The 15,739-nt window shown below is 50.4% G+C and overlaps 1 protein-coding gene and 1 long non-coding RNA gene across 2 annotated transcripts in view; one reads left to right on the top strand and one right to left on the bottom strand.

Annotated features, from left to right (window-relative positions):
- Positions 1-5,277: 5,277 nt before the first annotated feature.
- On the bottom strand, positions 5,278-9,170 carry LOC118984253 (uncharacterized). The gene is made up of 2 exons (XR_005065886.1): positions 8,601-9,170; positions 5,278-8,496 (listed from the first exon to the last, which is right to left on the bottom strand). It is a non-coding gene; the product is annotated as an uncharacterized LOC118984253 (long non-coding RNA).
- A 102-nt stretch (positions 9,171-9,272) lies between these two features.
- The window catches only part of GRTP1 (growth hormone regulated TBC protein 1), a 28,434-nt gene continuing 21,967 nt past the window's right edge, over positions 9,273-15,739 (top strand). Inside the window, exons 1-2 of the mRNA XM_037042076.1 lie at positions 9,273-9,467; positions 9,860-10,011. Coding sequence (XP_036897971.1) covers positions 9,421-9,467; positions 9,860-10,011 — 199 coding nt within the window. The 5' untranslated portion in view covers positions 9,273-9,420. The remainder of the gene's footprint in view (positions 9,468-9,859; positions 10,012-15,739) is intronic.

Here is a 15,739-nt window from a genome sequence, read left to right as displayed (position 1 = left end):
CCTTGACAGCCACTGTGCCACTTCCGTCACTGCAGATTAGATTCCTCGTTTCTGAACATCATACAAATCAATTATACCCTATATGCTCTTTTGGGTCGGGCTCTTTTACTTAGCATGATTTGACTTTTAATAAAAAGTCATTTATTAAAAGTCATCCGACGACATTTACTCTTGGTCTTACAGGTGTTAGAAAGGATAGGGTTTGGCTACTGAGGGAATGTGGGCTGAGGATGCAAGGAAGTCTCCAACGTTGTGTAGAATGAGAGCCCAGGAACAAGATTGCATGTGGGTGCAGCGCGTGTGTCTGGGAGTACATGTGTGTATTTGTGTCTCCCTTTATGTGTATGCATGTGTGTGCCATTCTATTCCTTGCAAGGATAGAAAGTCTGGAAGAAAACACACAAAACTCTACCCACCAGAGGCCCCTGGGAAATGGGAATAGGAGCGAGTAGTGAGGATTACCTTTCCTTTTTGCTTCAGTTCTGTATAATTTCAGTGCCTTTCAGGGAGCGTTGATAACTTTGCGATGATGCATTTTTGAGGAGTGGCCCCCAGGATCCTGGCCTGGGAGGATAGATTCACTGGTGGTGCCCAATGCCAGGTTGGAGCTGGGACAGGAGCACCGTGTTTGCCCAGGGATGAGCTCAGTTCATCGACTGAGTGGGAGGCACCCCCAGGGCATCTTGGTGGAAATGTCTGTTTGGTTGTTGAAAACACAAGACTAGAACTCAAAAAGGGGGTAGGAGCTAGAGGTAAAGGTCTGGGAGTCAGCACTTTCTTCAGGAAGGAAAGTGGACTCAGCACTTTCAGATCTAAACAGAAGCATCGCCCCCCAGGATGGTGTGAGTCTGTGCTTCCCAGCGCGGCATCAGGGAAGTTTAAAAAATCCCACGCCTGCACCTCAGCCTAACAACAGAAGTAACAATCAAATCTCCTTCTGGCCCAGGAAACCTCTCCACAAGGTGGGAGAGAAGAACAGTTGTATTACCGAGTGAGCACAAAGCCAGAACCTGGTGCTCATCACAGGCAGCGCGCTCAGAGGTGGTGAAGACAGAAAAAATCCCACCCTTTTGTGTGGTCAGGCCGGTATCACCCACAACATCCACTTCGGTTGACTTCATCCAAAGGAGAAATGAAACGCCTGTCTTTCCGACAAGAGGAAGTTCATCGTGCAGACAAGCTCCTGGGTTAAGGTTCCCCAGACAGGGGCACCCTCTCCCAGGCTCACATTTCAAAGACAGGACTGCACGCCCAAGAAAGACACCCAGAGACGCAAACTGATGACCGGCTGCTTCCGCTTTTAGACAATTTTACATGCATCTCAAAGAGGGAGAGAGGGCAAACGGTGTTGAGTTTTCTCTAGAAACTGTTGATGAGGAGGTGGGAACTGTCGCTCCCCCTTGACACTGGGAAAATTTTTAAATTAAATTTTATTGTTTAGATTTGCATTTGCCCTGACAGTAATTACCCTGTCCTCGACTAAATTTGTTTGACCAACTGACTGAACAAAGAAAGCCCTTAGAAGTTTGTGTTCTTGCTCTGGCAGACCTGTGAACCAAAGTGTCACTGGTCTGATTCCTGGTCAGGGCGCTGGCCTGGGTTGTGGGTCAGGTCCCCAGCTGGGGGCGTGTGAGAGGCAACTGATCCTACGTTGATGTTTCTGTTTCTCCCTCCCTTTCCCTCTCTAAATATAAATAAATAAAATCTAAAAAGAAAGTTTGTGCTCTTGTATTTGAATACAATTTTGGTATGACCCTAATTCCAGTTTCAAACATTTATTTTAAAATGAATATTCTGAGGATTGGGTTCTGCGCTGGCTGGTGTGGCTCAGTGGATTGAGCGAGGCAAAGGGTGGCCAGTTTGATTCCCCGTCAGGACACACGCCTGGGTTGCAGGCCAGGTCCCCAGTAGGGGGCACATGAGAGGCAACCGCACATTGATGTTTCTCTCCCTCTCTTTCTCCTTCCTGTCCCCTCTCTCTAAAAATAAATAAATAAAATCTTTTCTTTTTAAGTAAAGATTGGGTTCCTAGTCTAGATAGCCGATACTACCTTTGTGTATTCAAAACATTCCTGAACTGGCCTTGAGGAGCCCTGCATCTCACTGCTCTGAACTTAGCAAGTCCCCGGAACTCTTAACCCGAAATCCGGGTCTAAGCAGCTGAGGGAGACCTGTTTCACATCCAAGGAAGAAGGCGCTGCCCACTACTTTTCCAGGCGGACAGAGAGGCAGGTTGGTGCTCGGACTGTTAGAAAACGTCAAAAGCAAAAAGCCGAGGAAGGACATTATTGCGTTTCCTGACTAGTGGCCTCTTAAACAAAAATTCTGCAGAAAAAAGATCTCCTTATTCTTACTTAAAGCAATCTGGGTCGTCGTGTTTCCGACGTCCCCAGGGAAGGAGCGCCAGCTAAGGGAGAGAATGCCCCTCTCTCCTGAGGTGCAGACGCGCAGGAATGCTTTGCCGGTGTGAGTGTGTCCCATACTGGTGCTCTGTGTGTGGGTTTTATTTGCTAAATCTGTCAGCCCTAGTTCAGACTGAAGTGAAGTGGGTGTGGAGCTTCCATGTCATGAATCTGAGACATTTTTTCCTTATATTATTTAAGTTTCAAAGTTAAGAGCATTGTTACTTTTCAACAATAGAACTATTTTTTAACGTGACGGCACTTGGAGGTAGGGTCTTTCAAGGGGTGATTCAGTTAAGATGATTCTTTCAAGGGGTGATTCAGTTAAGATGAGGTTGGTCATCGGGACAGGTCCTATCCCATGCGACTGGTGTCCTTCTAAGAAAAGGTGGTTGGACAGAGACAGCACAGAGGAGAGACCCTATGAGGACTCAGGAAGACATGGCTGTCTGTGAGCCGAGCACAGAGGCCTGAGGAGAAACCAGCCCCGTGGACACCTTGATTCCAGTCTTCCCGTCCCCGGGACTGCAAGACAGCGAATGCCTTTCGTCCAAGCCACCCAGGCTGCGGCACTCTGTTCCAGTGGCCTGAGCTGAGCAATACAGCACCAAAGCCTGGGGTTCTCTGATGAAAGGGTGGTGGGGGCGCTGCAGTGACTGCAGAGTGCCATACGTGTCCCTGCCAGGTGTCCTTCTGCCTCTCCCCGGACCGTCTGGCAGGGGCGCAGGTGCAGGTAGAGGCCTGCTTCCCAGGTGTCTGCAGTGCAGACTCCCACGGTCAGTCAAGACCTGACAGACAGACAGCACTTCCTGGGCGGGGCTCCCTTTGCCTGCCCTGAGAGGAGTACCTGCCCCCTCTCCCCATTGGTAGTATCTGACACCAAACTTTGTTAGGGTTGTTACACAATATCATGCATCACAATGTTTTCCTTTAAAATGTTTGTTTTATTGCCCTGACTAGTGTGGCTCAGTTGGTTGGGTGTCATCTTGCAAGGTGAAAGGTCACAGGTTCGATTCCTAGGCAGGGCACCTGCCTGGGTTGAGGATTTGGTCCCAGGTCGGGGTGCCTGCAAAAGGCAGCTGATTAATGTTTCTCTCCTTCTCCCTTCTCTCCCCCACCTCTAAAAGTAAATAGAATCTTTTGAAAGCCCATTTTATTATTATTTTATAAAAATGAATCTTGCTTCTAAGTGCTACTTTCGTAAAATTGTCTCAGGAACCAAATTGAAAGCTTCCTGTAATGCCCAGAGCCCACAAACACCTTACATCGGAGTCTGTACTGAAAGGATGAGGGGGTGAAACAAACTGCGAGAGTCTGGTTTAGAAACTGTACTTGCAATCAGTCCCCTTGTTTTATAGTCCTGCCTCTCGTCTGCAGGAGGCAGATTACCTGGGCACAGCAGAGCAAGAAGCCTTTGGCTCTGCCACCCCTCCAAACCTGTTTTTCTTCTTTAAAGATCTTCACGGAAGACTCTAAGGTGATTTCCTGCAGGTCACGTGGGGCATGTGGGGCCTTCTGAGCCAGAATCTTCTCTCAGATAAAAACGTACGTGAAGCACCGAGTTTGGAAGATCAGGAACAGGGACAACAAAATAGCAAGCATTCACTGAGTGTGTTCCACCCTCTAGACCCTGCGAAGTCTCCAAGATGACAGGACTCAACCAGGGTCCCACACCCAGAAGCCATGAGCTGAGACTTGAACCTGCAGTCTCCAAGACCCAGGTTCTTACTCACTGCAGCCTTGAAGAGGCCCATGGAGGCTGACCCCGGGGCCTGGTGTTTGCTGGGCAGTTCTGGTTGTTGCCTGGGGTCCTAGCACATTTATTGCACTCTGTCATTCTGCCCTGGACCTCCCCCACAGGGCAGAGAAAAGGGCAGGAGGTGTGGAAGGGAAATGTGCCCTCAGAATAGAGCCTCCTGCGTTTGCTCGAGGCAGGTGTCCAGCTCCCGCTGGAAGATGTGGGCATTTTGTGGGGTCATTGGAAACCACATAATGTCCCCGCTTTGGTCTTTTTTGTCCCCCACCCCAATTCCTTTGGCTGGGGGTCAAAGTCAAGGCTTAGACTCAAGGCAACAGGGTCGGCTCCAAGGACCTCCAGCTGCCTGCTGTCCTGTTCTGCCCTCAGGGAGGGGACATCCCTCCTTTACTGTTTAAATAAATTATTATGGAATTTTCAAAGATGCCAAGATCCCTTCATGTACTTAATGCCCATCTTCAATGATTTTGCCTTTTCCCATCTACCACCTCCTTTCCCCATGCTAGAGTGTGTTTAAATCCGTCTCTAGACTTCATATCATTTCACCCACAGACACTCCTATTTGTCAAACAAAAACAAAACCCAGACTTAGTACCTCAATCAAAAGGATGGCTACAAATGTGTGGGGCACTATTGCCATAGTGAGAACTCTGACCGATCGGTCTAGAACCTTCTGAAGAGCTGAGCCTAAAGAGGTGCCTTGTGCGTGTGCGTGTAACAGAAAGGAGTAAGCCAGGTGAGAGAGAGCCAGTGTGGAGTCTGAGCTGAGACCGCAGACAGAGCCGGCTCCCACAAGCCACCTGTTCTTGGGAGGAGCCTCTGCTGGCTCAGGTGAGGATGGCAGGGGAGGAGGGACATTGTTCCAGCAGGTCAGTGGGGACAATGCTCTAGATCAGCACCCATGGGGCGAGGAAGGGAGCGCAGAGGGCTGCTTGGCTTGCCCTGGGTGGACAGGGAGCACGAAAAGTCTCACACAGATCACAGGGGACAGGGGCTCCTCTGTGGTGAGCCACTTTCCAGAACACAAAGCCGGGCAGGGGGGCTGTTTTTTAACTTTTATTATTTTCCAAGGTCATGGGGTTTGGAAAGTTCAACAGTTTCCACTAAAATATACATATACATACTGAAACGTATACTTGTATATCAAATCAGGGCTTAAGGACATCATCTTAATATCATTAACACACTCAGTATCATTCATATATAATTCCTTAATCTTACCCACTCTCCAGTCCATATTAAATTCCCTCCCAGTTGCCAGCCGGACCTTCACTCTTGTTTTTGGGGCACATGTTGCATCTCGTTGTCACCTCTCTGAAGCCTCTTTTCACCTGTAACAGTCTCCCCCACCAGCCATCTGTTGAACACTGGGTCGCAATGTTGTACAGACCATGGCTCATGGGCCGGCACCGGGAGCTGTGCGAGACACAGAGTCTCAGGCTGCGCCCCCCACCCCTGCCCTGCCACATCCGGTTCACACTGCACTCAGTCCCCAGCGGTGGGGGGGCGCTGGATCCCCCAGTCAGTGTCTGCACAGCACTGATGTGATTTGGGCAAGACACCCTTCCCTGTTTCCTGTGAGTCCTGTAACCCCACAGCCTGTGCAGAAGCTCTATGGGCCCCAGGTCCACTGATACCACAAGGAAACCCCCGTAGCCTTGGCTAGCCTATGACTCACACTGGGAAGCACTGGGCGTCTGGTGTGCCACTGTAGTGATCTGCAGTGGGTCAGCAGGTTCAGATGTCACCTTTGTCCCTCCACCACCTGCAGGTTTATGACTGTCACTTAAATAGTCTGTTAGTCTTGGGGGGATGGGCACCTCTAACAGCTCTTATGATCAGGCAACTGAGAACCAAGAAACAGCATTCCTGTAGAACAAGGGATATCCGTTGGGTGGTGACTCCAGACTGGGCTGCAGGTGGCCCTTGAGGTCCCAGGCCAGTTCAGCATGTCCTCCCCAAAGGAGCTGGGTCCCCTGTGCAGGAATTCTCACACTGCCAACTGGCCGGCCCCCTGCTGCCCAGAGGATTTAGTGCTGCAAAACAGGGTCCACCACACAGCTCCACTCAGAGCACCAGGGAGAGGTACTGGGGAGACCAGGATCGGGCTGGTCGCCCTCCGCACAGACTGCATGATCACTCCTGGGGTGTGTGTACAGTTGCGTTTCCTTACTCCAACATGACCTGTCCACCATGGATTGTCACAACTGCCAGCTCTGACAAAAGGGAGCCTGGCCAGGAAGGTGCCCAGGACACTCAGAGCACTGCGCACATGCAAGCCGCGGAGGCACACCAAGGATGCAGGGAGCTGGGACAGATCTTGGGAAGGGCCTGAGGGCGTGATGGGGGAGGGGGTTCCAGCAGCCCTGGGACCTCCTGGAGGCCTTTCTAGCCTCACTGCCTTCTGGCTGCTGCCCATCCTTGCCTGCCCTTGGCACTGGTCCTTTCTTTCTCTGTATCTTCCCTTCCACTCTTCCTGGAGGGCAGCCCGCTCTTATCTAACTCACCCCTGGCACAGAATGCTCACACTCTAGTTTTATCTGGCTCTGAAATAGACTAGGTCTCAGGTATTGCCATCACACTCAAATTTAAGGCATGGATCCCATGGTCTGTGCTTCCTGTCATGGCATAGGGCATTGAAGCAACAGGACCGGGGCTGTTCTTCAAGGCTCTTGTATATGTCCTGCCGAAGCGAGCACCTTCAAGGCTTAAATCCCCCTTTATCTCATCATGTCTCCAATGCAACATTCAAAACAAATTTGCAGTTTGGAAGCATAAGATGCTGAGTGCAAGAGACCTGTGGGACATGCTTGCAGAAACAGCGACAGGAAGTAGGAAATGGGGTTCAGATCCCAGAGAGAGGTCAGAGAGGGAGGGGTGTTGGGAGAATCATTCTAAGGAACAGACCAGGGCAAAAACAAGAGGATGAGGGTCTGAAGGGATTGGGGGAGGTCGCTATGTGCTTGTTCTGCTTGGTAAGGCCCAGCAGAGGTAAAACAGTGTGTAAGTATGTGCTACCCTGTCTGTGGACTTGGGCCTGAAGAAAAAGGACCATTGTTGAGAATGCGTCAGGAAGGTCAGAGCATGGATTCAGGGTCCTCGAAAGAAGTGACACTGTCTTTGAAAAGCAAAATGCCGTGAACTGAGCTGAAAGCTTGAGAAATGCTCCCAGAGCAAGCCCCCTGGGAAGGCTGGCAGCACTGGCGTGTGGGTTGCGCTGCCTCGAGCGCTGAAGTTCCTACAGTCTTTCAGGGTTTGGGGAGGCATGACAGTGGGCAGACGCACATCCCCAGTTTGGGGTGCAGGTGTGCCCCACACATTACTTTCCAACTTCCTTGTTTAGTTCTCTGATAGAACATTCCTGAAACACCAATGTTAGGTGCCCATCCTGGTTCACAAAAGCCCTGGCAGAAGGGGAGTGGAATGCCGACAACATTATTTCTACGAAACGTAGCAGTGGCTTATGGGTACTTTTCTGGAGAAAGAACATTTGGAATCCCAGAAGGACTCTTCCTCAGAGGTGGGCTGGCCGGGGTGGAGTGGGGTCCCTGGCACAGGAAGGTGGTCATGTGACATTTGCAGAGGCGTCTTCCTGGTTTGCCTGATTGCATACTGTTCTGAGACCATCAATTTCAAAAGGACTCTTTGGCGACAAAAGTACCTCAAATATTAAACTATCTGAAATCCCCTTTTATCTCACCACGTCTCCAATGCAACATTGAAAACAAATTTTCCATGGCCTCTCAGATGGGAGGGGCAGTTGAGGCAGAGTTTGCAGCCATAACTGTGAAGTCTCAGTGTGAAGGTGAGCAGGGAGCAAAGCAGGCACCACGCTGAAGCCGGGCAGCCCTGCAGTGTCGAGGGAGGAACGGCTGCTAGCGGCTTTTGTTTGGTGGTGCTTTCCCTCAGCAGAACGCGGCGGATGAAGCTGTGCGATCCCAGTGCTGTTCATTTGCGGACAGTACTGGGAGTTGACTCATGCTCCCAGGATTCTGGGCACAAGCATCAGGGAAGCCGCAGTCAGAGAAGGGACCCCTCACTTCTGCCGTCCGGGGATTGGTGCAGATGCCTGAGCTGTTAACCCGGTCACCCCAGATGGCCATCCTGCAGGGCGCAGCACAGCTAATTCGTCTGTTGCGCTGTAACAGCCATACAGCCAGCCAGTTCTCCTGACGCCGTGGCTCTTGGCAGGGGCAATTTTCCTAGGCCCAGCTCCCTGCAGGTGGGGTTGGAAGGGGCAACTAGGCAGGAGGGTCTGGGACCGACCCCCCCCCCTCCACAGATCCGGTTTGGGGAGGCAGGAAGGGACAGGACAGGTTCTCAGGTCTGACCTGTAGGCTGAAGGAGAGCAAATTAAAACAAACAAACAACAAGACTTGTTTTTTCTGCATAAAGCAAATTAAAAAGGGGTCACGAGTTAGAGCTCTGGCCTTTGGACCTACTGATCACTGAGGTTTGAAGGAATCTCGGAGGAATTCAAACTGGGTTCATCTCTTCCAATCTTTACTCAAGGCCTACGAGGCCTGGAGGTTGAGAGGACGGGCCGCCAGTCAGTGCAGCCAGCTCTTCTGCGCCCCGGCCCCAGGTTCCCCATCCCCCCACCCCCCTCATCCCTTACCCGGGAGGCGTCTGCCCTCTACCCGCCGCTGGGCACCCACCTCACCCAGCCCCACGTCCCCCCATCACATCCCCCAGGTCACCCCCATTCTGTCCCCCTTGTCCCCAACCACCCCCGTTCCTACCCAACATAATCCCACCCAGCACCAGGTCTCCCCATTCCCCAGCTCCCGGTGCCTCCTCCCTTCAGGCCTGGGAGGGAGTGGTGGGCAGGGCTACTACCCGCTCCCAGCCTCCCGGCTCCAGCACACTCCAACTGCGCCCTCGGGAGGAGCCGCAGGAGCAGGTGCAGGCCCCAACCGCCCCTCCCTCCCTCCCTCTTCCCCGGCCTGCGGATTCCAACACCACGCACTCTCCTCCCCATTCCCAAGCACTGCCTCCCTCTCCCTTGCCCCCTTTCCAGCACCGCCCTTCCCCCTCCCTCTGCCCCAGTCCCGCCCCCAGCACCGCCCCTCCCCCACCCGAGCGCCTCCCCCCCCCCCCCGCCTCCCGCCGCCGCCTCCCTCCACCCCCACCTCGCAGCACCGCCTCCTGGAGCCCGAGGCACTGGCAGGGCTCTAGCTGCCTGAAGTCCGGGGAGACGGACTAGGCACCGCCACCTCGCCGAGGTCTGGGCAGCTCCGAGCCGCCATCCCCCTTCTCCGCATGGAGCCTGCGGAGCGCGGGCAGGCGGCGCGGGACCGGGTCCCCAGGTGGGCGCGCAGGGACCCAGACGCCCCTCGCTCAGCCTGGGCGTGCGGGGTGGTGGTGTGGAATTTGGAGATGCGGGGACGGGACCGTGAGAGATTTGGGGGCGCGCGAAGTAGGACCGTGCGGTGGTGGGTGTTCGGGCGCTTGCGCGTCCCTGGGCAGGGGTGCGTCCTCACCGCTCTCGGCCCGCAGTCCGTCTGCGCTTCCAGAGGGTGCAGAGCGCGCGCCCCTCGGGTCGGTCACTGCTCCGGACGGGCCCCAGTCCCTCCAGGCCGAGTGCCCGCAGGACCCCGGGGACAGGCCCCGGGCAGGGTCTGGCCACTCTGTGCCACAGGTCGCACCGGCGTGTGGAACTTAATTCTGGAGCTACAGGGTTTTTCTTTTTATATTGTAGGATTGATCCATACGGGTTTGAAAGGCCTGAAGATTTTGATTATGCAGCTTATGAAGAATTTTTTTCCACCTATCTAGTGATACTCACTAGAAGAGCAATAAAATGGTCTAAACTTCTAAAGGGAAGTAATAGTATCCAGAAAAGTATGACAGGTGAGTTTGGAACTTGGTCTACGGTGCACTTAACAAACAGGTCACTGGCTAAGAAACACTCCTGAGAGGACCGACCAGAGTTCCGGGTTCCATAGGCCCCTAACCCACGGAGGCTGCCTGGAGTCTGGTACCCTTCCCAGGGATCCCGAGATGGTGAAGGTGCAAGGCAGGTGCGTGTGTGTCGTGTCCTATGTAGGCTCAAAGTTGAAGTTCAAAACGTTGAATTCAGCTAGAACTTGCACTTTTAAGGTACAGGGGCGTCCTTTCTTTTCTTTGAGATGGGCTTGTTTGCTTTCCAGAAGAAAATTGATTTTCTGCTTTTCAAAAATCTCAGAATGAGATTGCCCAGGGCTCTCCCCTTGCTCGTGCCAGTGACAGAGCCCTCCCTGCTTCCCCTACTGGACCCCTCCTCACCTGCTCTCCTGCTCCAGCCCCTTCCCTCCTTCATGCTAGGCCTGGTGCCCCTGCCCTCAGGTCTCCTCTCTGTTCCTCCAGCACACCCCTGGTTTGCACCTGACTCTCCCTCCCCACCCCACCCCACCCCAGCCTCCCTACCTGTACCTCATCTTTTTCAGGTGTTGACTGGAGTGCCACTTCCATGAGGCCTTCCTGAGCTCCCCTCTGGAATGACAAGCCCCCCGTTACACTGCACACCCACACAATTTTAACCCCTTCCCTGCCTATTTTCTCCTCTCGGCCTGACACAGTGCAGATCTTATTTATTTTATCATTCGTTTCCCCTGCCAGCATCAAAGCTCCCTCTCTGCTGGCAGGGACTGGCCAGGATAACTGCTTCAGTATTTGTGAAATGAGTGAAGTGTTTAGTCGGCACCTGCTGGGCTGGTCCAAGGGCTTTGGTAGGAGTGTGCCCCTTGGTGGGAGTTAAGGGAACACAGATAAATGGCACAGAGGAGTTTCCTGAAAGAGGACATTAATGACAATTAAGAGGTGAGGGCGGGGACAGCTGCAAGGGAGAGAGCTGTGTGACCAGACTGTTAGAGATGTGCTTAGAAGGGGTCAGAGATGGAGCCAGGGGGCCCTGCATGGGACCCTGTGAAGGCAGGCACGTATCACATGGACAAGGATTTATAAGCAAGGACGTGAAGAGATTTTTTGCTTTTAAAGATGTTTATGAATAGGGCCCGGAGTGGTCCCAGCACACAGTAGGTGCTTGAGAAACACTTGTGGGGTTGACCGAGAGGGCTGGGTGCAGGCACATGGACCTCGGAGCTTGCTGTCTGGTAGGGCAGGGGTCAGGGGGCTGTCCCAAGACAGTGGACAGCCCTCCCTTCTCAAGGCCTTCCTGATGGGGCTGCCAACTAGCGTTTCATGAAGTCAGCTGGAAGGGACCTTAAAGGCCGGTCCTTTGTGCCTTCACAGACCCCTGAGGCTAATACCCCGTGTTCCCTCCTACGTGGGCTGCACATGGAGGTCTGTCCCCGAGGCATGACCCCTGTGTTAACAGATTTCCAGCAGCACATCTGCCTGTAATTTTTCCTTTTGATTTCTTCTTAAAAGTTGACTTCTCTTTTTGGTTGAAAAAGTTACATTATAGGTATTTAAAAATAAACAATTTACATACATGGTAAATGTCTTACTCCTACTAAAAGATGTAAAGTGACATTAAGTTTCTCTCCTGCCCCTGGCCGCAACCTCCTGTAGAGGCGACCACTGGTTGGTTGTCCTCACATCTCCCTGCAGGAACGGGGGTGCAGGCGAAGGCCTCCTGCCCCACATGGTTGACTCTGGATAACTGACCCAGAGGTCAGTAAAAGCAGAGAATCCCTACAAGGCGCACATAAGTGCAGGATTTTTTTTTTGTTTTTATATAAAGCACAAATGCAGGCTTATTCTGCCATCTCTGACTTTGTCATCCGGTTCTCTCTTACCATCTCCTTTCCTTTGACTAGGTGGGTCCACTAATTTAAATTGTGTGTCTTTCCTGCAGAAACCACACTCTCAGTTCATTGTCTCTATTTTCCAGTATTGAGTTTTTCCCCAAGTAGGGAGCAGGAATAAAAGCAATCTGAATGCAGACTCATCCCAAATGTTTGCCAGATCGGCCCCCCCCCCCCCCCCCCGGTTGCAGCTGTCTTCTCCCTGGTTCAAAGATTCTGTATTGGCTTTGCTTTTGCTTGGAGCACCTGTCTCTTTCGATTCTTTCTGAAAATATAGCTTGGATTTTGTTGAAATAACAGTTCTTTCTTTTTGGCTTTAATATTTCTCTGATTTATGTCACATTAGTTGAACTGTGTGATTATGGAACAAGTGTCATTGGATAACAGGTGTAGGAGCAAATGTATGTGATTCCCGGTGAGCCTGCAGCCTGGGGGATGGATTCAGTGTCAAGGTGAACGGGAGAGCCTGTCAGCCTGATGGTGTTTCAGGAAATGAGGAGACAGCTCAGCGACAGTGCGTGGTGTGGCTTCCCAGGGTTCTGCGATCCAGGGTGTCACCGCTGGATTTCGGTGTAGTTTCCGGCCGTGTTGGCCTGGAAACTACAGGGAGCCAGTCAGAGAGCGGCTGTCAGGCACAAACACGACTGGCCAAGTTACTCCAGAAATGGGGATCCAGTTTTTTCCTGCTGTGTAGTCTAGGCTGACTGTAGTGTGCCAGGTGTGTGACTTCCCCGGGGAAGAAGTGACATCATAAGGGGGTCTGGTCCTACCTCGTGGACATGTGTAGTCCTAGGAGCTCAGCCTTGAGACCCTGTCCTGGACTATCAGCAAGCTCATCTTGAAATCTCCTTTTGATCCTGTTTTTTCACCTTATCTTGCTTTTTATGGTCCTACTAAGTTTTTTTCTCTTTTGGTAGGATTTTCATCTGTTATTGTCCCTCGTAATGTCTCCAGTAACACAAGCCTCTACAAGTCTGGACATTCAGCGTATGTCCAGATAACTTGTGCTGCTTGATTTTGCTATTTGTGGACACGATGAGTGTTTTCATTTTTCTTTGTAGCAAATATCCAACAGGAGCCCTTAAGACAGCTTGCTGTTCCTCCCTCGACCTTAAAGACCTAGTTCCACAAACTGCCCTATGTTGGCCTGGCTCCTGCCCTGGTTCCTGTTCGTTTCCCATCTTGGTGCGAAGGGACTCCGCAGCAGAAAAAGCCTCAGAGGCGTTTGCTTCTTCTCGATCTTCTTCCTCGTGGCTTAGAAAATCAGCACCACTTGAATTAGAAATAAATTACGGAAACGTATTTTCAAGGACAAATGCCAAAAAACCGAAAGATTTGCTTAACTTTGTTGAGTCAGACAGTTGGAGGTTAATTCTCTGGTGTCCAGCTTCCTAAAAAAAAAAACATTTCCCCACTGTTTTTCCTTTATATTTTGTTCTTCTGCAGACGTCAGGGATGACCCGTGGGTGAGCCCTGCCCTTGGGAGTGGCAGTCTCTGAGGCTGAGTAAACCATTCTCGCCTTTTTTCTGAAGAAACATTGTAAATTCAGATAACAAACATTGAAAAGTAGCAAAAGCGTTTGTTCTTCACCTTCTGGGTACAGTCACCGGTCACCGCTGTTACAACAGCTAAAATTCTCTGAGCTCCAACTATGTTTCGGGCACGAGGCTGAGGGCTTTATTTCTGTTTTATAGACAAGGAAACTGAGTCCCGTTCAAGGTCTGGGGCTAGGAAGTCACAGCAGAGCCGATGTCTGTCTCCGTAGTGAGGGATTCAGCTCTTCCGCACTTTCCCTCCTTTTACTTTACAGTTTAGTTTTTTTAATTTATAGTGACATTCACTCTTACGGCTACATCTGTGACTTTAGACAAACACGCGGAGTCACAGAACCTCACCGCAAGCAGGTTCAAAGCCGTCCTTCTCCTTCAGAATTCTGTCCCCACCCCCACCCCAGGCCACCACTGATCTCATTCCCACGGTTCAGCCATCAGATAGATGTTGTCCTATAAATGGGATCATATGCCTTGTAGCTTTTTGAAGTCTAGCTTCTTTCTTTTTTTGAAGTTTATTTTGTTATTGTATTTTTTCTATTACCATTCATGCCCCTTACAGCCCTCTCCCAAGTCTAGCATCTTCAGCTAACGGAGTGCATTTGAGATGTGTTCATGATTTGGGTGTATAAATAGTTCACTGTATTGCTGCGGCCTGTTTCATTGATGGTATACTATCATTTGTTTTTATTGTCTGTTCATCAAAGGACATTTGGGATGTGTAAAGCCAACTTATAAATATTCATCTATGGGTTTTTGCTTGAATTTAAACTTTCACTTCTCTTAGGGAAATACATAGGAGAGAGAACCCTGGGTCATATGGTAACTATATGCTTCATTTTTAAGAAATTGCAAACTGTCTTTCCAAAGGAGCTGCACAATTTTGCATTCCACCATCAGGGAATGAGAATTCCTGCTGGGTCACATTCTGACAGCGCTTAATATTGTTGGTATTTTAGAGAGGAAATCCAGCCACAGCTGCCTCTGCTGTGCAGATGCATCTCATCTGTCCTGACTGTGTCAAGGGATGGCTGCTGGTCGGTTCCCAATACATTGTATTGAATTTATAGATCAATTCGGGGAGGACTGACATCTTAGCAATACTGAGTGTTCCGATCCGTGGGCCAGATATGTGGTTGTGTCTCCTCTTATTCGTCTGCTCTGACTCCTTTTTCAGTGTTCAGCACTCAGATCCGACAGGTGTTTTGTTAGGTTTTTACCTAAGAATTTCTCTTTTTAGTTTTGGTGCTATTGTAAATGATACTATTTTCACTATTTTGATTTCAGTTGTTTGTTATTAGTGTGCAGAACTACCATAGATTTGCACATGTCTTTTCTTTTTTGCTACCAGCTAAGTTAGAACAGTCCCCACCCACTTTGGGCTTCCCCTGCCCCTTGCTGGTCAGCAGAGAACCATTCACAGCTCTTTCAGGTGTTTGTGGTCATGTTGCCTCCAGGGGCTCATGAGACCCACTGCCAACCTTCGGTTCAAATCATACTAAGTTGGGGGGAAAGTCAGACTGAATTATAAGTGTCTTTGATGGACTTAAAAAATAAAACAAAGCTTGTGCTTTTCACGTTTCCGTGACAGTATAAATAGACTTAAGTGTGGAAACGTTCTTGTCGAGGCACAGTTCTCCAATGTGCATTGAAACTGGCAAAGAGGGTTTCTGGGATTTTCTTGGTCTTTACGTGGGTTATTTCGGAAATGTTCTTTCCCTCTTCTGGATCTTCCCTTGTCATCCCTGCCTCCTTCTGCCAATTTTTGGTGTGCCCTCCTGGGCAGGTGCAGGAGGCTTGGCCTCCTGGGGTTTCCACTTTAAGGTGCTTGTGTACAGGTGATCCTGTGTGGGTTGCCTTGGAGTTTACGTTTTTGTCAGCAGTGCTTTTCCATACTGTGACCTAGACCGTTCTCCCCATAACTGTGTCCTGTTAAATGCAATTGGTGCCTCAGATCTTTTTCTTTTTATGGCTGCTTATAGAATTTCACTAATTGCATAGCTTTTGTTTTTTCCCTAAAGTGTGCTTTTTAAAAAAATAATAATATTTTGTCTACGGCCATACCACCCTGAATACGCCCCATCTCGTCTTAAAAAATAATAATATTTATAGTATCAAAGCAAAACAAGCCCGTGAATATTTCCTTGGAAAACGAACTGTTTGGGGGGTTCAGTTAAGAGTATTAAAAGCATTGAGTGGCATCCCTGGGCAACTTTAATTAACTTGAATGTTAATCTTAGACATTTGTTCATTTGCCTAGGAAATTATTGAATATTGAT

This window comes from Sturnira hondurensis, unplaced genomic scaffold (genome assembly GCF_014824575.4).
Source record: "Sturnira hondurensis isolate 20B ecotype Veracruz unplaced genomic scaffold, ASM1482457v3 Scaffold0003681, whole genome shotgun sequence".
Lineage (NCBI taxonomy): Eukaryota > Metazoa > Chordata > Mammalia > Chiroptera > Phyllostomidae > Sturnira > Sturnira hondurensis.
Note: the sequence above shows the minus strand (reverse complement) of the source record. Positions and strands in the feature narration are given on the sequence as shown.